Below are 23,694 nucleotides of genomic sequence, written 5' to 3'. Positions count from 1 at the left end.
TAACTGGCGTTCTAAATGGATAGAAAGCAGTAATAATTGCTCAGGCAGTTTTCAGAAATATTTGTGTGAAACTTCAAAGAAGCACCTCAAGGAACATGAACAAAATACTTGGATATTTTTAGTATATGTACTGAGTAAAAAAAAAAAAAAGAATCTAAGTACACAAAATATGTACCCGGCTCCAAAATCCCAACTTTTGTAAGTCATACCATGCGAAAAAATTATTATGCGGATTCATTGGCATCAATAGTAGCCATGGCGGTGCCCATGCTATGTGGTAAAGCAGTAGCTTTGCAAATGTGAGAACGAGTAAGTTCCTATTTGGCAGTGTGGGGTTCTCACCCATGCTTTTGGGACAAAGGAACAACAGATGTGTGATTCTCACCTATTCTCTTGGGACAAAGGAATGACAACACAGTAGTGCAAACAATAACAAGGGCATTTATTACACCTTTCAGGTGTAATAAATGACTAATGCCTGCTAGCCGAGTTGCTATCCACAAAATATGCCGATGAGCGCGCGACTAATTGCGGAAGTCCGACTCACCACGACCGGATAACGAGCGAATATGTTTGCCCCATGCTGGACACCAATGCCTGGTCGTTCGCGCGTACGGTCACGCGAACGGTGGCACGTTCAAACAATCTTGTTCGTCCATTCCTGGGTAAGCTTCACGAGACGGTCTCGCAGAAGTGTGGATTGGCGCACACGCAGAACGTCCGCGCCGCTTGCTGATCCTGAGCCAGAGAGGAAGAGCCTTCTCCTTTTTGCGCCCAAGTAACCCCGCCGTTAGATGGCGTTAGCAGAGCAACACTCGCGCCATCTCTCGTACTACCCTGCAAGCGTACCGACTGCCGCAGTAAAGCCACGTGGCGAAGCCGGATTACAGGAGCCGGGAGCCATGCGAGAAAACAACATATCAGGGGATGTGTGCGAGTTGCGCATCCCCACAGCAGGAAGCATTTGTTTTTAAAGCGAAAGCTTTACTGGCGGCGAACTTGCGATTTTGCTGTGGCGGTGCTCCGAGGAGGCACGTGACGTCACAATGCGCGCTTCGCCGCTGATATTTCTCTCTCTCTCGCTGCCTAGTCACTACTGCACATGCGCCACTAGTAGCACCGAGCCACAGGTGTTCCGCCGCCGTCATTTGGTATGACGTCACACCGCTGCATTCACCAGCTGCGTTGCATGCCTGATAACATGTTGCAGGATTGAAAAGGAGAGTTCGCATGCACCGCAACCACAGTTGAGGCGGCAGTATGGACGGCGACAATTCTGATAAGCAGGAGGAGGCCTGGAATTGACATCAGAATGAGATGAAGAGGAAACAAATCGCCCAGGAAACAGACGAACAGCGCGCCGAACGACTGGCTAAACGCCGCAACATAGCTAGACAGCCAGACTAACCTGGACTTGCAATCAAGATTAACCAATGCTAACCATGCTACGCTTTAGCTTTCGCTATGTATATCCTGGCATAGCTGAGCTAAGCCACTGCCAATTTTTACTCATTGCAACAGGCACCTGGTTCATTTTTTACTACATTCTTTAGGATCATGAAGCAATGGTTGTCAGGTCGGGGAGAATGCAGAAACCTCCTTATACTTGGTTATTGCATTCAATCAGCTTTTCTGTGCAAGCAGGCTGGTCTATGGTGCACAATAAACTGGTGCTAGAGCCTCTACATGCTTTGTTTAGTTCCTGTACGGTACTGGGCGGTAACATATAGTGCTGCATAGTGTTTTAGAGTATTGAGTAAAGGTTCCTGCACAGCCAGTTTTAAAAAACTAATAAATAAGACTGCCAGTCAAGATTCTGCCAAAGGTTGTTCTGCATTCGACTGGGTGCTCTTATGTGAGTAAAAGCTTCACATGACAAGAAGGTGTACATACGCTATGGAAGCACTGATGGATAAAAGCAACCCACGGCGGGTGAATATAAAGTTGCACTTGGTATTGTTCAAGCAAGATTACCAAAATAATGCACACTCATGAGCATATGCCGCTGGTTGAGACGTTGTTAAAACAGCCTAAATGTCAGATTGGAAAATTAGACAACCTGACAGAAGCTTCTTTGTCTGCAGTAGTGCTGTCATTTAAAAATTATGTTGCCGAAGGGACCAAAGCGCAAATCTTGCATTGTTTGATTGAGGACTTAAGTACTAGGAGCACATGAGGCTAACTTTTGCAATACCTCCAGCCGAAGCTTTATTTTTTCCAGACTCTTCAAGCTGGCAAAAATTATAAAGCCTGACCAATAGTTGTAGTTCAGTCGTCATTTCAGACTGTGAATGACAATGCTAGTAGAATTACACTGGAAATGTTTATGTGTAAATCAGTTCTCCAGAATTCTGCAAGGTGGAGGAAACTTCATGAAAGGAAGAAGTGACATCCACTTGGATGTAGCACAAAGCTACAAAGGAAACCCACCTGGGTTTTGTGTGACAGTTGTCCTGGTGCTTCAAGTTGTCAATTAATTCGCCCTCATGTTGTGATCTGCTAGCCCCCTGGTTAGCTCAGATGGTAGAGTGACTGCCCTGGAAGGACATTGGTCCCGGGTTCGAACCCCAGACTGAGATGAATTTTTCAACTACGAAGCTTTGTTTCAGAGAAACCTGTGTGGATTTCCTTTGTAGCTTTGTGCTACACACTGGTGGCCATCAATTTTTTCTTTCATTAACTATGTGTCGAAAAACTGTCGATAAAATTAATCCATTTATATAGGCCTGCTAAGGAAAGAATTAAGCTGCATGTGTTCTTCGTGTTATGCAGGGTGCCTTGTGGTTTAACATCACTAGCTTCACAGGTAGCACATTAGTAGCCTTTGAAATATTAGCAAAATGCCACATTCTTGTGTTCAAGTCCCCCCTATACTAACAGGAAACTAAGCACCATATATCACAAGAGTCTCTTGTGGTTTGTGTTGTTTCCTGTGAGAATGTTTCACTAGCATGACAGTGCTTCTTGTTCCCTGTGATGATCTCAGCATGATCTGCTGAATTCTTTGAATTGTATTTTGTTAATTATTGATTAGGCAGAGAATTTAATTTCCCTTGTCCTGTTGTATAGAGTGGCTTGAAGATACACGTAGAAAAGCAAATGCACTTGACAACAATCTATTTCTTAAGTGTTTTTTTTATTCATCTATAAATACGTTTTGTTTTTAATTGTACGTTTAGGCCTAGATGGATAAAATCAAACTAATGAAAAAAATATATTTTCTCTTTTTGCTTGCATTATAGAGACGCCCTCTATCTTGCTCCCAACATGAACGTTTGTGCCATTTATTTTGGAGCATCTAGTGTTGCCTTGCATCGACAGTCACTGTGTATGTCTCCCTTCTATTACCAACCTTTTCAGCTCCTGGAGCATGTCCTGATGGTGATGGACCTGCTGATGGTGTTTGGTGAGTCACCAGGAGATGAAGGTTGGGAGGACATGTCCAAGTTGGCCTTGGGCATCCTGCTGGTGTGTGCTGCGAGCCACAAGCTTGAGCTCTGTGCCATGGCGACTGCTCGGCTGCACACACTTGTGCAGACGCGCCCATTCGCATCGCTAGAGGAGTCCTGTTACCTGCTCACTGGAGTGAACACTGTCCTCGCCAAAGCAGTCAAAGGTGAGCTGGCTGTGGAGCTCTAAGCCTTTTTTCAGTCTTCAAGTAGCTTACTGAAGTGCACCTATTGCAACCCTCAATTGTTTGGTGTACATGTATGCCTTTGCATCTTATATGTACAGTAAACTCCCATTAATTCGACCCTGACAGGGCCGTTGAAATTGATTGGGTTATCTGGCGAGCCGAATTATGCCAGATGAATAAAAAACGTCAAAATGCACACTTGATTCTTTTGGCAGAACTTGCCTGCTTCTAACATTCCCTAGAATCAAACGTGTGCCCACTTTCTAGGGTCTAATATGTGTTGCACAATGATGGTCGATTTTTTAAAGCCAGCTTCGCCGCAACTCAGCCGTGTTATGTGGTAAAGCATACAAATGCCGCGAACACAGCCTTTCTTTTGTAGCCAATTGAACCATGCTGACAATTTTCATCAAAGTTTTCTTGGAAAAAGTGGCTGGGGTTCAGCATGGCTTGAACCTACAGTTATACGAGTGAAAGCTCTGTTAAGCATGGTTAGACATGGTTTTGCTTATTTTAATGTTTTATTGCACAGTGCTTCAGTACTTCTTCCCGGCGAGGTATATTGGCAGGGTGCTTAGACTCAGCCTGATGTGTGCTTTATACATGGTGAGACTGAGCAATCAAGTGCCAGCGAAGCAGCATATAAACCCTTGCCTAGTCACATGGTACATAGCGGCGAGGCTCGAGCGAGCGTAGCTACGATGTATCTCTGCAGCAGATTACGTGATGTGACGTCACACTTTCACACTTGTGTGCCGGCAGCTGATGGTCAAATGTGCACCGAGATTGACCTTGGGAGTTGCACCTCGAGGAGTAGAGCTTTCGCTCTAAAACAAAAGGCGCGCATTAGAATCGGGTAAATATCATAATCGGACATTATGGACTACCGTTATTGCTTGAAAATCTTCCTAGGGCAGGCAGAAAATGGGCATTTATGAGAGATTACGTGTGTTCACTGTCCCCTTAGCTCTGCCGGGACGTAATGCTACTAAAGGGGTCGCAACTAGGTCACCACAAGGGTCAGGTGAGTCCATGCTGACTGGTAAAGTTCGCATTATACAGCGAACACCAATTTTAAGATTGAAATAACAAAAGTCTGGTCCCAGAAAAATGCATTGGTGCCAGCTGGTATGTTCCATAGCAATCGAATTAACTGAAAAGTTGAATTAATGGAAGTCTACTGTATATACATCTCTGTGTATGCCCATGCACATTTCTTTACATAAACTCCATTAAGGGGCAAGCATGTCCCCCCATGTTGTTATAAAGGCAGCAGGAAGCTGGAAGGGGCTTTCTCTACAATCTTGCGTGCATCTTGTATGTTTTGCCTTGTTGCAGAAATGCGTTAGAATGGGCTTGCACAGAGATGTAGCTGTATACACCACAATTTGCACATTTCACCATGATGTTTTAGCAGTTACCCAAAGTTTACGAGCTGTAACAAGATGAAGAACATACTGATCTGAATCAAAGTTAGCACATTGAGTGGAATCTGTAGTACTGAATACAAGGCAACAAAACATTAATCTCAGTAACACTGATATGAATGAACTAAGACTTGTTTTCATCACTGTTTCAGTGGCTAAACAATTCTACAGGCAGATTTCCATCTCACAGGTTTGTGTGCAGCCTTGTAGCATGTGCATCTTCAAACTGGTGTCCATTTAATCAGTGCTGACTTAAGATTTTTTCTGTAGTACCATTATTATAAATCACGTTGCCGATCGGGGTCCTGATCTTTTATAGCAGAACCATTACATTATGAGGCTGAACGCAGATGCATGCTGTTGTTGTCTTCTTTCCTTTTAGACGGAGATCAGGAGCAATACTCGTTTGTGATTCCCGTGGTGCGTGCTTTGTTGGAGAGAGTTGGCCTGAGATTACGGGCCTGGCAGCATTTGCCATCACAGCCTAACATGGATGCTGGCCCAGCCTTTTTTGACCAGTTCCAGAAATATGCCCTCACACCAGAATGGACTTCATTTGTCTCTAATGTGGTTAGTAATTCTTGAATAGTGGTTTAAGCTGAATGCTGAAGATTGATGCTGGCTTACTTGGTAAAAGCACAGGGTTTTGTTTCTGAAGAAAGAAGCAAGCATTACTACTACAGTCGAACTCACTTATAACAATACCGGTTTTAACACTATATCGGTTATAACAATGAAGAGCTGCTGCACCGTCAACTTTTGTGTCTTCTGTGGAGAGATAACCCGCTTACTACAATGGCCTCATGCTGCATTATCGGTTATAATGATGAAGTCTTGCTGCTAGGTGCCCATGCCGAAAGGTAGTGGAATGAGAAACCCTTGAAAAGAAAAATGAGAAAGTAAAATGCGAGCCGCTGCACCAACTGCCGCCGCACGCTTCTCTCCATGAGACATCCACGCCAACCTTGCGCACATCTCATCCGTCGCCCTTCCACGCCTTCAAACACAAATGGGCTGCATCCATAGCTCGGCGCTGCGCCACCCTCCAAAACATGAATAGGCTGCCCCAACTGCGTTGACAATGCTGCCTGTGTAAAAATGCCGGCTCTGCTCCCAGATTGCTCACTAGACCTCTATGGCTGGGCCATCATTCTGCGCAATTATGCTAACAGATTAAGTTGCTCGTGCTTGTCTTTGTTCGTTGCTTCGAAGTCGTTCCTGTCCACGTAGTTTCTCAGCTTCGTTTATCTCACTGCCGAAGCAGAACATGGCTGATCCACCCACTGATTATCGGCAGTGCACGACATTGCCAGTGAAAAGAAAGCGAAACAAAGTGCTTCTAATCGATGAGGTTAGCGTCGCGAACGTGCTTACATTGGATAGCAACAATGACGGCTACGATGGCAGCGCTGACGCGGTAGGGCAGGCTGCTTCAACATTCTCCCTCTGGGAGGTCCTGTAGATGACTCAGTCCCTCAGGGGCTTGTTTTTGCAAGAAGTACCTTCCGTTTCACCACGTGGAGCATTGGAGAAGGATGTCGGCAAGCTTTGCATAAATCGAGCAAGGCTGATGGACGTGCGGTTTTCTCGTGCAAGCCAGTGGGAAGTACGTGGCGAGATGCTTGTGGCAATCTAGTCCCAGCGTTTCTTCTGGATTTCTCAAGCTGATGTGCTGCTGCGGCAACCTTCCTTCATTTTTCAAAAGGCGTCTTTTGGGGCCATCAAAGTGATGCCTCGGCAGAGCTCATATGTCACTTGCCGCCCATGACCCCTGTTTGCAGTTGTTATAGCAGTGCCATTCTTGAACGCCAGCAGGTGTGGCTTTTTAACAACATGCGATCGCAGCGCGCAGGAAGCAGAGTTAAGCAGTTAAACAAGTCGACACAATCAGAAGCTGGATGGATGAAAGGTGGTTGGGAGAACTGGCCTCCCCGCCATTATAGTTTTTTCATAACAGCTATGACATCCCCCATTTTGATTCCTTTTTTTCATGCAACGCAGTTATAACAATTATCGGTTATAGAAACGAAACTTTCGTGGCACTTGAATATTGTTATAAGTTGGTTCAACTGTAGTTGGTGTTGGCCTTGCTAAATTAGCACCTCTGCACAGTTATCGTAGAGAGGCTTTAAAAAGCTGGCATTGCTGCTGTTCATTATTTGTTCTTATAATCATTATTGGTGGCCATATTTGTGGCATACTTTCTTAGTCCTGTAAGAGTAATTTATGCAGTACAACAACGTTTAGCTCACTTAAAGGAAAAGCTTCTTTCTTGAGAAATGTCCATAATAGCGTTCTTGCTGCTTTGCTATCATGATGGAACTGCGAAATTTAACTTTGCTTCTTATGATTATCTGGGACTATATGTAAGTGTTAATGCATTTTTGTTTTTTGCTGGTAATGATGCCTTGCCATAGTAAGTGCTTTGTCTGACATGTATCTCTTTGTATTGTGCACAGGTAAGACCAGTGCAAGAGCAGTACAGCTCAATGCTTATTAGAGAGCAACATGAAGCCATGAATGGCTTCTGGAATCAGTGCTATGAAGGCATCATGGTTGCCATGCATCGGCGAAGCAGAGGGGTTGGTGAGAGCAAGCTTCGATTTCAAGTGAGTTGGGTGTTTTGGAAATGCGCTGCCATTGCCAACTTACACACGTCTAAAGGTCCACTATACCCAGTTAAAGAGGCCTTTAGAAGGCATTTTAGCTTGAGCATGACACAGATAGTTCAACATGGTGCGCAAACATTCAAAACTTTCGAATAACAAATTGAATAGCGCCCTATTTGACTCAGTCTTCGAACCAAATAGTTCTTGTTCATAAGTGTGAATCATTTTTAAGTATTTCAAAATATCAACGATGTACAATCAATCATAAAACTGAAGCAAAATTATAAATTTCCTCCCCACAGGCATAATGTAAGTATAAAACATGAGAATATAAGTAATGGAGCAGGCTGTATCGTTCAGGGAGCCATATACTTTATCAGCTATACAGTATTGGATTCGGGGATCGTAGTCTCCGAGTCTGGCATCACACTGAAGGTCACTATCCAGCCTGTGCCACCAGTGCATCTTGAAACGGGTAGCTGGCCTGTGATACCAGCGCCCCACACAGAGGCTAAGTGAGCCCATGTCGTTGCCCGAATTTTCATGATGGGAATTGCTAACTTTTTGAGGACTACGAGGTCAGGAGGCTGGAGGAATTGAACAGGCTTATTCACATCGGGGGAAAAGGGCAAACTTATTTACAGGGAAAGCCATAAGATACTGTACTCGGTACTGGCAAGAGCACCGAGTGCAGTGCATCATTCTCGTAGCATGAGCTACAGTTCAGAGTAGACTACATCGTTCTGGGAGAGCACACCCCACACCCTTAAGATGTGTTTAAATTGACCGCGCTTCCACTAATGTGAAGGGGGGTGCAAGTGAAGCTCGGGATCCATGGCTCTTTGCTGTCGTAACGCCTCGGCTTCGCACTCTCTCATGGCGAGGTCGACACATCGACAGCAAGTCCTTTCTCGAGTGAGTTCCTGGTGGCATTCATCAAACACTGCCTGTTCTTCGGCCGAACGCATGCCGCATGGCGTGCTTTCGCTGCCATTTCTTCAATGCAGCTTCCTCTTGGGCAGGACAAACAAAACGCGGCCTCCCCATCTGACTGCCGGGTCTAAACTGGTGGGAAGTGATGGGCGCGAGGCGAGCGAACACGCGATCACACTCTTTCCCTCCTAATGAAAGGAGGGGACGCCTGTGATTGGCTCGTGCTTTGCACTGCGTCTACTTCTTCATGCATATAAAACCCCACTTTAAAGGTTGCGTATGATGAACCAACAGTGGCTGAAGCAGTTAGCGTGGTGGTCTTGCAACCCGGAGGTCGGTGGTTTGAATCCGCAGCCCAACAAGCAATTCTTATTTTTTCACATCTTGGGTTTTTTAGTATGACAACACCAACACTGACGTCGACATGAGTGAGGCAATACAAGCTTAGCTTGAAAACACTCCATCTTCCCTATATCACTCTCTTAGGAAACGGGTAACATTCCAATCGACCAGTCCAGTGGTTCGTGTCGGCACAGCACACCACCTCCGAGGAGGTGAAGGTTGACATAAAGCACACGCACTGCTCCTGAGCTAAACCTGGAAAAGGGGAAGCAAGCATACCAGACCTAGTGTTTCACCAATGACTGTAGAGAGGTCAATGGCCCAAGTGTGCCAGAAGGTAAAGCTTCTGCAGGCTCTGGTGTCTTTCGCTGCAGCTCTTGGAAAACCTCTGTCGTCTCATTCTCACGCTGACCTCTAACTTGCGGTCACTGTCAGTATCTCATTGTCCATGTTGACTCGGTGGAATGTTGTTTGATGTTCGTACCACAGTGACCCTGGACTCTGCTCCTCAGCAAATATGCCAAACAAGCAATCATTCCCATTCTCCGAAAAGTCCTGTGTATGCAAACTGCTTATTTGTTTCTAATGGTCTATTTGTGCTTCTCATATACAATGCCTCATAACGTGCAATGTAATGAAAGAAACTTTCTAATGTTGTGAATACTAGTATGTGAACATAGTCTTTTATTAATTGTGAAAATGGCTGTTTATTATTCAAAAGCTATTTGATTTTATTCTCTTCTGGCCACATTCGATTCGTATTTGATTTGTTCTGAAAGATTACTATTTGCGCTCCCCTATTATGTTGTATAAAGCACACTTTATCATTGCATATGCTTATGCTTTGAACAGTCACAGATCCTGAGTGCATTTCAAGCCCGGCTGGTGGAGGAGCAGCAGCGGATACTTGCAATGCAAACAAATCTCCGAAATCAACACTTGTTCATCTGCAGACGGTGGAAAGCCACCAAGCTTTTCCTCACTGGACCCTGTGGTCCCTGGGCATCAAGGTTAGTATTGTGTATGTTATATATGTGTGCAGGTAGACTAGTTATGTAGGCTCAAGAGACCTCATTTTGTTTGTTGCTGTTAGCTTTGCAGAATCATTTAAGGGAAAAGTGCAAAACTAGTGCAAAAGAAGCATGGTAACACAAATATTGGGTATTCAGGCGATTTGTCAAGAAGTTGTGCAGTATTCATCAAATACTTATCGAAGCTTTAAGTGACACATCTCGTGTAATTTTTGATAAGTTTTAGATATTGCTGACCGTGTCCTTTTACTACTACTTTTACAGTCAATACTGATTTTTTGGACTCCCTAGGGTCGCCAAATTGTCTGAAAAATCGAACAATCCGAAAAAATCAATGTGTGCCTTTTACTGCCCCCAAGTACTCAACTCGCCACAGGCACGTCCGAAATAGCTCTGAAGGCCTGCCAGTCCATTTATTATGCTCGTACTGTGATAGGAGACAGCGTGCGCACGAGCATATAATTAAGGAATACATGCCATGTCCACTGACAACTGCCCCTTCCCATGCTTAATACGCTTCACCGCAATACTTTGCGTAAGCTTTACCACGTAACAATACCGTATTGAGGCGAAGCCGGCTTTCTGGAACCGGTAGTATGCAACGCGTCGTGCTTTCCAAGCCTCGAAGTCGGACCGAATAGTCACATTCCGAGAAATCGTCCTCCACTACCACAGAGAGCGGTTACGCTACCCCCCCCAACACACAAAACACTGAATATATCTCAATCCACCACTTGGCAACTACTTCAGATGCGAACTTTCCCAAACCTCGTGCTATACAACCACATTTACCCGAATGCATACTCCCCACTGTGCAAAACGTGTGAGGCCCGCACTGACCTCGATCACGTTATTTGGGCATGCTCCAAAGTCTCGCCCACCAACACCCACCGCACTAACACTACACGCATCATAACTACAGCCGAGCAGTGGGAGACTTTGCTGCTCAGTTTGGACCCAGAAGAGCAGCTCTGGGCTGTCCGGATAGCCAAAGACACCAGAAAGCAAGAAAGCAAGGACTGGCCACTGTCTGAGGAAGTAGGGGGAACTGGGGGTTAGTCTCCCAAACCCTGCCACCCCTGGACCCCATCAAGGACACAATAAAGTTTTATCTCTCAAAGCCATTGGCGAGGATTGCTAAGGTGGAGTCGGCACAATTGCTAATAGCGGCGAATTGCTTTAATGAAAAACACGGCACCGAACAGCAAGTAGTAGCAGTCGCTCGCTTGTTTATAGCAGCATAGAAATTCAGCCCTTTTTTATATGCTATGTTTTACACTTTACTGTTTGTCGTCTTGTCCATTGGCAGTGTCACCAAGCCACTTTACTGGAAGCTGTCCCAGCAGGAGAACTTTGCCAGGATGCGGCTGAAATTGACCCTCAACCATAATTTTGACAGCCACTACCAGGCTAGCTGTCTACGAGACAACCAAGGTGTGGACATTTGCTGTGGTTATTTGTGTCTTTATTAGCGAAAACTTTCAGGGGATTTTATTTGTTTGAGCCTTAGAGCCTCTTGCCTTCAGCTTAAACATTCATTGGCTTTCCGTGGATGAGACTCTCCATGTGTGACCAAACTGTTTGAGTGTTCATCCTTAGACCTTCCCTGTGATGTTCAGGACCTTGACTTATTCCTCTGATGCATAGTTGCTTTGAACTTTCATGCCAACTCATCATCCTCGCTGTAGGTATTTAGAGCTTTATGGCATTGACACATTGGTGCAAATTATTTTTGTCATCGACAGCATTGTTGATGGTGCCACTGTCTTGTACAGCTACTCTTCCAGCTTTCCTAGTACAGTGGAACACCTGTCCTGCATCCCCTGATGTTGCGACATATCAGGTTTTATGACGGATTAATGCAGTCCCGGCGAACTCCCCATAGAGACATTGCATTAAAAACCTCGATTATACAACGTGTGTTTATGCATGTTTCGTCTCAAAAGACGAGAGAGCGAGGGATAAAACTTTATTTTGATGGGGCACACCACAGTAATCAACCCCTCTCAAAAAATGACTTGTGTGTAAGTATGAACCCACTGGCGGACAGACCAGAAGCACCACCAGCCTCTGGCAGCTCCCTTGCTGCGCTGTCCCCTCCGTAAGGAGAGGGAGAGAGCCCTTCCACATGCGGAAAGCTCCAACTGGTTTCCTGGCTCGCTCCTTGCCTTTTAAAGAGGTTGTTTAAAGGCTATTTCAGCCGTTTTCATGGTTGGTTGGCGGTTGATGTAGGACTTGGGAGAGGGAAGGTGAGGAAATGTGCTGAGGAAAGGACACATGCTCTTGAGCTAACAAATTGCGAGAAGGAGGAGTAGTGTATGTGTGTTTGGGGGGGGGGGGGGAATGAGAAGGAGGGGAGGCTGTTACTTACTCGGTCATCGCAGGAAGGTGAGGGAAGGTGCCAAAAAGAAGGGCACATGCTCTTGGGCAACCGGGTTGTAGGAATCTGCAGGAAGGAGGGGGAACCGTCGCTCGTTCACTTGTTTGTTAGTTTGTTCAGGCTATTCATTTAAATTCAGTCATTGTCAATGGTTTCTGCATAATATTTTTTCCTTATCTTGTGTATGCTCATTTGTGTCTCATCATTTGGGACTATTCCCCCTTTTTGCCTTTCTTAACAGCTACCCACCTTTGCCCCTTCATTGCCATCTCCCTGCACTTTCTCTTTCTCAACCTTTTCGCAGTGCCTGCTCCCATCACGGGACACGTCCACATACAAGGCAAACAGCACTTTTGGCATTATGCCAAGATCGCTATCTTTGCTGCGCCAGAGCACTGTCGGCCGTATACATTGACACATCTCTCGAAAGTGCAATTATTGCCTGAAGCTTGAAAACATTTGCGAAGGTCGAACCGATCAGCTACCAGAAGGCACGCAGATCATATTGGATACACATGTTCATGCACGCAGTTCCTGCAGAGCATTAGCCTATATTTAAAATTGAAGCTCCTTGCAACTCTGTCACACAGTACTTTGTGTTATAAAAATAATTTTTGTTGATTGGATTATACAAAGCTTTCGAGTGGTCCTGAGAAATTCTTATGATTAGGGTTCCACCGTATCTGCTTATAGTATAGACAACTTCGCAATGTCCTTGAAGTCATTCTTTTCTGCCTAAATTCTGCTGAATCTACCCACACTTATCAATTGTTCTTATAAAGCAAGAAACAAAGCAACCTTTTTTGTAATTGTGACTTTTATGTGATGATTGACTGTTTTGTCATAATTTTGTTGTCATTCAGTTTGCACAAATGTATAGAGCCCATTAATAAATGGCAAGTTCATGTTCTGCAGAGTTTCATTACTCTTAAACTTGCAGCCAAAAGACGTGGCACAATGGCTTATTGTGCAGCTAGTAGCTTTTCTTGGAACAAACTTTTTCTATATAGCCCTTGAAATTACTAGTTGCCCGCTTTGCAGCACTGTGTTATTGTTTCCTACAGAATTTATGGTTTCAGGGATCACCACCTTGTCTTGAGCAGCGCCTGTATGCGGGAAAGCCATTTGAACATTATTCAACAAGGATAGTTGTGCAATTATGGAACATTTTTGTTAGGCAAAAACAATGCAGAGCTTGTTTACAGAAATGAGCAAAGCAGTGCATAGATTAATATTTGTCATGGTGTTGGCAGGTATACTGGCAAATCAAAACACAAGCTGGCTTCCGCCAATCACGGCTGAAGCCAGAGCCATGCAGCAAAAGGAAGACATTGTTGCTGAAGAAGACATCCAAGCTCTGCAAGGACAAGTGCAGGAGTGAGTTGATAGGTCTTTTTCTGCCATGCAGAGATCCTGGGTTTCTTTTCTTTTTTTTTCCTATGGCCAGATACTCCTTACTTATAATGGGACTGACAGCTTACCAGATTGATTGTAATAATGATAAGATCATTTAAAAGACCACCTTCTTAATGGTTTCAATTCCTCATGAATTTGGTGACTAAACAAAACATTTGGTTTTCAATCTGCACGATTGCACTGTACAAGACTGAATGAAACAGTGCTTTGGATTGTAGCTTGTGTCGCCCTTTATGGTAGCTCAATGGTCGCAGCATTCTCCTATGGAATGTGACGTTGTGGGCTCTATTCCAGGATGCAACGGTTGCATTTCGATAGGGTTGGAATACAACATTTCTCTTTGTATCGTACCTTTGTTGCATGTTAAAAAAGCTCAGGCAGTAAAAATTCTGCACTTTACTAAGACATCTCTGATAGCACGTCTGCTGCTTTGGGATTTTAAACCTTGCAAACGAACCCTCGTCAGGTGAACTAGATTTCACTTTTTGTTTGAGCTCCTTCCATTTTGTACATTGTACAGAAATGGAACTAAATTAATCTATAATTTGTCATTTGAACATATTGGTCAATCAAGCTTTTGTCGTTAATCACGTGCATCTGCCACGTTACCGAACATTTTTTTTTTTCACACTGAATGGTTGCCTGTCAGAATACACGAGTTTTTTTTTTCTATTGCACTTATAACCTCTCAAACGGGCTTTCTGTTTGAAGTCGCATGTTAACATGCAGTGCTGCTTTCAAAATCTGCCTTTCTATCTGGGTAGCATCTCATCAGCTGTTTGACATTTGTGACTGTCAGAGAATGCCTTTAGGTATTTATATTATGGCTTGATCATGATATTTATATGAGCAAAGTGAATCAACAATATCTTCACCTTTTTGAGAAAGCATTGGCATAGTTGAATTGGTTTTAGGAGTGACTGTAAGCATTACTTATGCGTTATGGGGCTAAGTGCTGCACTCTTATCCACCAACAAGTTTGCCAAAGGTTAGGGACAGAATTGATAGTTATCACTTTCTTGTACTGTAGCAATCATCTTCGGTTGGTTAGTGGCCTTGACCTACCCTATTTACTTGATTCTAATGCGCCCTCAATTGTAACGTGCACCCGTTTTCTGTGACCAGATAAAAAAAATAATAAACTGCCCTCAATTGTAACGTTACCCGTTTGTCGTGACCTAAAAAAGGAAAAGTCCTTTACAGTAAAAAAAAAGTCGCAGTTTCGTCCAAAAAGTGAAGCATCGATTACGATAGCAAATTAGTAGAAAGTAAGGATAGTAGTTTTATCGGCCTATAAGCTTTTAAACATTTGCTTACTAACTAAATTAACAAGCATAGTGTCATGCATGCACAAGCAAACATGAACACATCTCACTCAATGGCTGCGGAAACTCTTTAAACGCCAGGGTGAAGAAGTGCGGTAGCAGATGTGAGGTAATTGACCTTTGTGCGGCCCCTTGCTTCGACGTGAACGAAGCGATGAAGACACAGCGTGGTGCAGCTAGATGCGCAGACTCTTGTCTCCGTCGCACATTGCTTTCAAGATAGGGGCTGCGCGGCCATGATGTACGTAGCAGCCGCCGGTGTAGAACGCCTTTCCTGCTTGCGCCAGTCCCGCACGCAAGTTTTGGGAACTCAGAACGCCCGTGATGCGGCCCGATTTCTGTCCATCTCCGCACACATGATCGTCTTCCTTTTAATTGCGGCATCATGATGAACTCGGCATGTCTTTGCAGTCGGCACTTGCATGCTGATAGAGCAAACGCAGAAAACGAGAAGACAGATGGTGCACTGACCTAAGCCAAAGGAAGCATTGCCTGGAGAAAGCTACGGCAGCTCGGCTTGAAGCGCAAACGAGGTGGCCATTTTGCAATGCCGATGCCGATATGGTAACACAGATTTAGGGTCGTACTCGATTCTAACGCACACACAATTTTTGGACCCATTTTATTGGGGGGAAAATGCACGTTATATTCGAGTAAATACGGTAATGGTAGTCATAATGTAGTAAGTTAATAATGGGACATTTTGTGCTGTGAGCTAACTTATCGCTATTGTGAATTACCCATTGCCTATATGGCCACTCCTTATTTAATGGAGAGTGCTTTGTTGAAGGAAAAAACCAGTCATAAAAGACAAGAAGAGAGGCTCACACCACAACGACTGGTGCTTTGTCTTATTTCAGTTTGGAAAATCCTGATGGCATCATTGATAAGAAAAAGCCCGTGATTGAGGAAGACTGTGAACTTGTGACACTTATGAAGGTTGTCAAAGGCCGGTTTGAGGTCACTGCAACTCAGATTTACTTCATTGACCTCTCACCAGTGAGGGAAGAAGGTAAGTGCGAGAATTTTCAGCAAATTTAATTATTGTTGAACTCTGTGTAGTCACTCGGCATACTTGCGTGAAAGACATACTGTGATCACAGGGCTGTTTGTACCTGAAAAATGGCTAGTGCCACTGCTTGAAAACATTTTGTAATGATATATAAATCCTGTAAGTGGCCTCCGGGATTGCTAAAATGCTTTATTCTGATGGCATATTTGATTAGTCATTGCATAGCTTTCTGGCAGCGCTACTAAGCTCTTGCAATTCAGCTTTCAGGCGGTGTTATTAGATTAGGAAGTGAAATTGTGTTAATAGGGCTTTATTATCATCATTTGAGCCAATTTATGCTTGCAGTTAAGTGTAGCTGCTGTCTTACATTCATTCATTCTTTTCATTTCATTTAATTTGATTGCTCTTAATGCCAAAATGTCATTACAGAGTAGATGGGCACAATGGCTGTCAGAAAGTGAAAAACTGAAGGGTACCAAGGGAAACAGAAACATCAACATAGATAGAGGAAGAACTAAAATAGTACAAATTTATCTAAAAAGGAATTTTGCCAATGTCATCTTGAAGGAAGTCTCTTTGCCCATGCGATGGAGTGGGAAATGTGGTTCAAACCTTTAACATATCTTCGCAAGGTGTAGTTAAAGCAGTAATTTGTGTTACAATTAAAGAACATGCATATGCACTCCAATATCTGAACAGGGTATACTTTCTCAAGAGTCATCATACAAGATCTGTTAAACCAATTACGTGGCACAATATCGAGAAATTAGCTACCAGGAAAAAGCTAACAAGGTTGTCCTCTTGTGGAACATGCTGGATATGCAGGCTAAGGCTTCTATGCCATGTTCTTTTCTCCCATCTGATAGCCCTAAAGAGGGAAATTTTTTATATAATTGAAGAATAGAGCAAGGCTCAATTGTAAGGCTAAGTTCACTTTGTTTGCCTTGCTTCGTTTGTACTGTTTGTCATCTTTCAAACAGAAGTGCCAGTCATCCCAGCTTTGTACACCATTTCTATTGCTTCTTGCTTCTTAGCTGACCCATACTGGGTCTCACTAATCGCTCCAACGTACTGTAGGTTTAAGTAAAAGCTTGCATAATATTCTGCTGCACAGCTCTGTGGAGAGAGGGCCATTTGAAATAGCATAAAATTGGGTTAGTTAATGCTCTTTCATGATTTCATGCACTGCAATATGGTTAGAATAATACAGAGAGAGAGAGAGAGAGAAGGGAAGAAGGAAAGGCAGGGAGGTAATACAGACGAGGCAAGTGCTGATAGCCTTCATCAGATCAGTAGAATCAACTTCCTCAGAAATTCTCCTGTTTAAATGCTTTGAGGTCATTGTTATTTTGCACTGCCCACAGTCATGAAATAATGTCTGCATACCTCGATTTTGTGTTGCGAGGGAACTACTACTTCCTATTCCATTTTTGAGCCTTTCAATGCATACTGTGTGGGGTCTCAAACATGCTCCTGGAATGAAGGAATGAAAACACAGTAATGCAGACAATCACAAGGACATTTATTGTACCTTTTGTACACCAATGTAGTCAGCCGAATTGTTACCTATGGAACATGCCAATGGGCGCACAACAAATTGAAGAACTCTGACTCACTGTGACCAAATAGCAAGCGAATATGTTCCCTCACATGCTGGACACCAATGCCTAATTGGTACGGTCAAGCGAATGGTGGCACATTCGAACGATTATGTTTGTCCGTCCCAGTGCCTCTCTCTGAAGCCTTTCTCAGGATGGTCCTGCTAAGTGTGTCGGTGCATGTTCAGAATGCCCGAATGGTTTGCTGACCCCAAGCCAAAGAGCTGTTCCTACTCCCTTTTGCCCTGATGTTAGGTGGCGTTAGCAGTGCAACACTCGTGCCATCTCTCATGCTAATTTGCAACCACACCACCCGCCACAGGCACTTAGCTACGCAGAAAAGCCGGATTGCAGGAGACACACTATCCATGCAGGGAAAACAACAGCAGCAGATGCGTGAGAGTTGAGCATCCCCGCAGCTGCTAGGAAACAATCCTCACCGAGTATTGGAGTAAGAAAACAGGCAGGACTGCACATGACTCTTGAATAAAGATTTCGCTTTGGAACTTTGCCAGCTATATGAATAACTGCTAGCCTGTTTGGCTCTAGGAATCAACCCTCTTCCAGAGGAACATGTTGCTTAACTGAAACGAAAAAAACAGTCAAAAACACAAAGGACAAGAGGAGAGGTTCACACCACAATGACTGGTGTGGTGTGAACCTCTTGTCCTTTGTGTTTTTGACTGGTTTTTTCGTTCAAGTATGTACCAACTGGCCCAGATTTCAACCCTTCTGCTTAGCTGAAGTGCCAAAAACAATTCATTTTCAGGTGAAAGGCACGACTTCACATATCCCTTGCACATGCTGCGGGAGGTACACCTGCGACGCTACAATCTGCGTCGCTCAGCCCTGGAGTTCTTCCTTGTTGACCAGAGCAACTTCTTCCTGAACTTCACAACAAAGGTTAGTGGCGTGTTCAGCTACATTGTGATACGTCTGGTACTTTAATGCCTTGAACTCATTACGCATCAACAATGACTGCTATGGTACTGACATGATAAGTACCATGGATATGCGATTTGTGGTGAAACTTTTTAAGAATTTTTTCTCTCCACGGCAAATGGAATTCTGTGGCTAGTTATTTCATAAAAGGGTGCCAAAAAGAGCAAACAGAAGCACAATGACGAAACTATTAGTTTGTTCTCTTTTGCATTGCATGCATCTCATGCTTCCATTGAAAGCAAACAGAAGTGAGTAGGGGTGCAGTGACTGGAATTAACACTGTAGCTTCCATTGTGTTTGTATATAAATGACTTAATTAATACAGCTGAAGAATTCCAGGGGGCTTCATTTTACTGCCATTTTTTTTTATCAAATCGTTGAAAGCCAATCCCACCCTCTACTTTAAAGCATACAGCCTTTATATGTTTCATATATAATGAAACATATTTTATATGTTTCATATATGTTTGCGCTGCTAAGCACGAGGTTGCGGAATCAAATCCCGGCCACAGCAGCTGCATTTCGATGGGGACGAAATGCAAAAACACCCGTGGCACTTAGATTTAGGTGCATGTTAAAGGACCCCAGGTGTTCAAAATTAATCCGAAGTCCCCCACTACGGCGTGCCTCATGATCAGATCGTGGTTTTGGCATGTAAAACCCCATAATTAATTAATTTCTTTCATCTTTAACAGTTGGGTTTCACAAGCATGAGACATAAACCATATGGATTTCGTAGGATGCATAAACAGAATACCAAATTTTGAAACTTCTGCTAACTGATCAGCAACTTTCTTTTGTTCCCTGTTTATGACTGTGCAGACTCGAAACAAAATATTTGGCCGGGTGGTGGCCTTGCACCCACCCAACCTGCTCTACTCATCCGGAACACGCTCACCGGCAGAGCTGCTCCGTGCGTCTGGCCTCACCCAGCGCTGGGTGAACCGGGAGATCTCCAACTTTGAGTACCTCATGCACCTCAACACCATTGCAGGACGTACCTACAACGACCTCAGCCAGTACCCTGTTGTAAGTTGAGCAAGCAAACTTCACTGCATGGTGTCCCAGCAGTGTTCATTCATAGGAGCACAAATTGATACCCACTGTGTACTATACGGAATTTGTCTATGGTCTGTATAATGGCCTTCAAAAGTCAGGCATAGATTTTTGTGCCTTCACCAATCCCAGCGTATATACACTGAAACGTTGGCAGTGTTACATGATGGCAGGTATCGAAAATTGAAGCCTACAGATAGTGTAGGCCATGGATTTTGGCATTGTAGACTAGTGGCTTGTGCTAAAACTAGAGAAAGAAAATTAAAGCAGAAACTCTTAAAGATGATTATCTAATTAGGCAAATAGCCGGGCCTGCTGTTGACATACGTTTACCACACACATTTACTGTAGACAACGTGCTCTTTCTTTGACATACTGTACAGCATTAGCGTTGAGATTGACGTTGGCAAGCTGAACAGCTGTTCATTGAATTTTAGTTTTCACCTCATCAAATAGCTGCAGAACAGTTCATCCAGGCACTATACCACTGTGATGCAGGTTCTTTTGTTTAAAAGTTCAGACGGTTCTCAGACGGTTCTCTGAGGCGGAGCCTCCGAGAACCCAGTTGAGGACGAAGCCGTTTGTTTCAAAAACACACACACAAACTTTTAATAAAGCTAGAAAGAGGATAAAAACATATAATAAACACTCAAAGAGGCATCACGGCAAGAAACGCACTTAGGGCTAGGATGGTGTTAACAGTACGCGAGTCCAGGCTGACCACAACTGCAAGGGCGCATAATAATCTTGACGTGGAGAAGCGGCGACTAGATGACAAGAGAAGTGGCGTCAGTCTCACCAAAGTCGGATCGTTGGACCGTTGATCGGGCGACCAGAGCGTGACAACTCTAGCATGTAGAGGGAAGGCAGGTAGGTGGCTTGGCAGCATGAGCAGATGGTGGCGACGTCCTGGCCAGGCAGCTGGGCGTAGAACTCAGGCCCGTAGCCCAACTGCTCTCGTTGTGCCCACGGGCGCAGAAGCTCGCCAGCCTTGGGCAGTTGGCGGCACGAGCAGGTGGCAGTGGCGTTCTGGCCAGGCAGCTGGGCGTAGAACTCGGGCCCATAGCCCGATTGCTCTTGTTCTGCCCACGGGCACAGAAGCTCACCGGCTTTGAGCAGCAGTTCACGATTGGGTAGAGTGGCGACGCACACGAACGGGTTGGCAGGAGGCCCCGGTCGGGTGAAGTCCTGGTGGCTCGGGTCTGGAACCTAACGGCCTATCTTCAACTCCCGGTGCAGTGGCCGACCTTCTCCTGGCGTCGCTTCCTGGAACTCTCCTTGCGTCTCCCCCTTCTGCCAGCGTGCCTCGCTTTTTCTCCCACTCTGGCCGATTCATAGTTTGCTCATTGGCTGCTTGAAGCTTCGTGGTCTCTTCTGATTGGATTGGCTTTTTCTCTTTTAGTTTCTTTTCTTGTGCCACATGTTCACGTGCGGGACGCTCTTGGGCGTTGTCGTTTTCCATCCAGCATGGAATTAACCTCGACACGCGCACTACTTGTTGTCTGCTTCTAGTCCTTTCCAACCACAGCACCGTGTCGCACACTACACACATCACAAGCACAAAGCATGCCTAATGAGCGCCCTCTGTCATAAGTCGGCTCACTTACAATGCAAAATGTGCACAGCGGGCCCTCCGAAAAGGCTCGCTGGTTCAAGGTCGTTCGGTGGCAATTCGCCACTAGCACTTTCGGTGCGAACGGGTGTGTTTCTTGTACCTCTTCGCTGGCTCCAAATGCCTTGAAAAATTAACGAAAGAAAGGCATCATTTACGGAGAAATTACCTGCATGATGTACTTTTTTTGGAACGCCAAATCTATAATATATGTTTTTTAAAATGCGTGATTGAAAGTGATGGCAAACGTTGGAGGCGACAGGACACACTGTCTCATTTTTCTTGCCCAAGCAGTGTGCATGTTTGCATCATCAACAGCCCAAGGTCTTGGCATATTTTGCGCACTTCACAACAGATCCAGTTGGCTTTCTCTTTTTTGCGAACAGAAGACAAGTAGCTGACACAGTGCATAAATATTGATGGCGCAGCGTCTGGTAACAGGAGAGGCCGTTTAGGTTTGTCTAGAAGGACTTCGCCGCCACGCTAGCCTTAATACCGCTGCCGGTCTCTGAAAAGTGCTTCTCAGAAACATAGTCACGAGACGTCAGCTCTCGATCCTTCCTTGAATTGAATGAGCCCACAATTCCAACTGTACCAAGTCACTCGGAACTTTGAACGTAATTACCGTTTCCTTGCAGGATGCATAGTCATTGCTGCAGTTCGGCACTACACATTTCCGCCCCATCCTAGAAAAAGCACAGATGGAAAGGGCTCGCCTTTGTTGCAACGTGGAAAGCGTGCACAAAGTCTGAGAAGCCAGCACAGCCAGCACAATGCGGAAGCCCACGAGAGCTCTAGTAGAGACAGAAAGCCTGCAGACTGAAAGAAACCAGCTTGCATGCCCATATTGGGAGCTTTTCCTCCCAAGGTCACCTCTGCATGCACTCACGCCACATGCTAGCTAGTGAACTGTGGTGACCTCGACAGATGTTGTCTGCACCGGCATTACTACTAGTAGCTTGTTTCAAATACAGTATGGCATGTAATTAGGACAGTATTGATTAATAGCTGCTGCTAAAATGTCCACCGATTGTAAGTATTGACGTTACATAATGAAATCTGTGAAAACTTAAAATATACGAGATGTTATCATTATTTTTCTGTGGCGCGTCTATAGAAGAACATGCAAACGATGGCAATGCGCCCGACGCATCATTTGTTGTGCTGCAGTGAGAACTGCATCTCCTCCTCACCCAATCATGACTTTATCGGGCTGCCCGTGCGCGCTGATGCGGCCTAGCAGATTCCTCTCCTCAAATACTGCTTTCTCTGTGGTTTTTTTATCACCTCTCATTTTGAAACTGCAAGCACAGCAGCCATTTGTTATTCGAGAGCTTGTGATATATCGTACTACCAGCGGAACATGACTGTGTTGTGTGCAAAAGAGTGACGCGTCCTAGTTGGCTGGAAGTGTAAACTTCGAAAACTACTGCGGCATGCCGCTATTCTGTGAAGGTCTCGAACATCATAGTCTCAGGCATTACAACTGTGCATTAGCCACACAAGAACTGTAAAATTATGTTTCTATGTCGTTTCGGACGAAAAAAATGTGATGTTCGATGGGTAGAACATGACCGCGAAGTGTTATCAGCAATTGGCAACATGTAAACGAAGTGCCGCCGAACTGTGATCTGCTAACGGTGTGGTAACCGCCAATTTTTTGCAACAATCCGTGGCAGCAGCGCAGGTTCAACATTCTCGAGTACTCGGGTTGTGTTGAATATAGACAGTAACGACAGGAACGTTTGAGTGGCCGTTGTTCCCATGGTGGAGGGACATACGTAGTTGTTGCAAATCATTGAAATGGGCGTAATGCATTTGCGCAGAAACAAGAATGCCACTGTCTTGGCATCGAATATCACACTGGCATGTGTGCCGGTGTCCGCCTTGTGCCATGCTGTTTATGCTGTAAGCCCTCTCCCTGAAGGCACTCCTTGAAAGCGAGTGACCTTCTTTGTAGCTTCCAAAATCCACGTGTGGCGTTCGCTCAGTTGCTCATTTCAGCTATTATCGTCACGGTTGGACTGGAGCGGGCCGCGCACTGCGATACACCCAGTTTGGTCACACTTCCATGTTTTAATTGGTACTTCGCGTCCTTCCTCTTTATACCTTGACCGGGTTCGAAGCATTCATCATGACAGTATGGTGGTTAAAAAATATTTGTTATATCTGGAAGCAGTTTCAATAGGCAAGGTCAGAAAATCATAAATGCACTGTAATGTGGTCATTACAACCGATAGGTCATTATATTTAGAATCGTGATACGTGGGTTCATCTGTATTTGGTTTTGCAGCTATGTGCCGATTTTTCAACCTTTCCCAGGTACATAAATAGTAGCGATATTTTCTTTCTTTTCTCTCTCTCTCTATCTTTT

The 23,694-nt window shown here is 44.6% G+C and overlaps 1 protein-coding gene across 3 annotated transcripts in view; it reads left to right on the top strand.

Moving 5' to 3' along the window:
• LOC126541921 (neurobeachin-like protein 1) overlaps nucleotides 1-23,694 on the top strand; it is a 137,560-nt gene that overhangs the window by 74,020 nt on the left and 39,846 nt on the right. For all 3 annotated transcript variants that reach the window (XM_050188891.2, XM_050188890.2, XM_050188889.2), the window contains 9 exons: nucleotides 3,361-3,616; nucleotides 5,447-5,634; nucleotides 7,524-7,673; nucleotides 9,801-9,958; nucleotides 11,289-11,413; nucleotides 13,613-13,736; nucleotides 15,961-16,112; nucleotides 18,480-18,613; nucleotides 19,475-19,681. In XM_050188891.2, the coding sequence (XP_050044848.1) occupies nucleotides 3,361-3,616; nucleotides 5,447-5,634; nucleotides 7,524-7,673; nucleotides 9,801-9,958; nucleotides 11,289-11,413; nucleotides 13,613-13,736; nucleotides 15,961-16,112; nucleotides 18,480-18,613; nucleotides 19,475-19,681 (1,494 nt within the window). The remainder of the gene's footprint in view (nucleotides 1-3,360; nucleotides 3,617-5,446; nucleotides 5,635-7,523; nucleotides 7,674-9,800; nucleotides 9,959-11,288; nucleotides 11,414-13,612; nucleotides 13,737-15,960; nucleotides 16,113-18,479; nucleotides 18,614-19,474; nucleotides 19,682-23,694) is intronic.

The sequence above is a fragment of the Dermacentor andersoni genome, chromosome 2 (assembly GCF_023375885.2).
Source record: "Dermacentor andersoni chromosome 2, qqDerAnde1_hic_scaffold, whole genome shotgun sequence".
Lineage (NCBI taxonomy): Eukaryota > Metazoa > Arthropoda > Arachnida > Ixodida > Ixodidae > Dermacentor > Dermacentor andersoni.
Note: the sequence above shows the minus strand (reverse complement) of the source record. Positions and strands in the feature narration are given on the sequence as shown.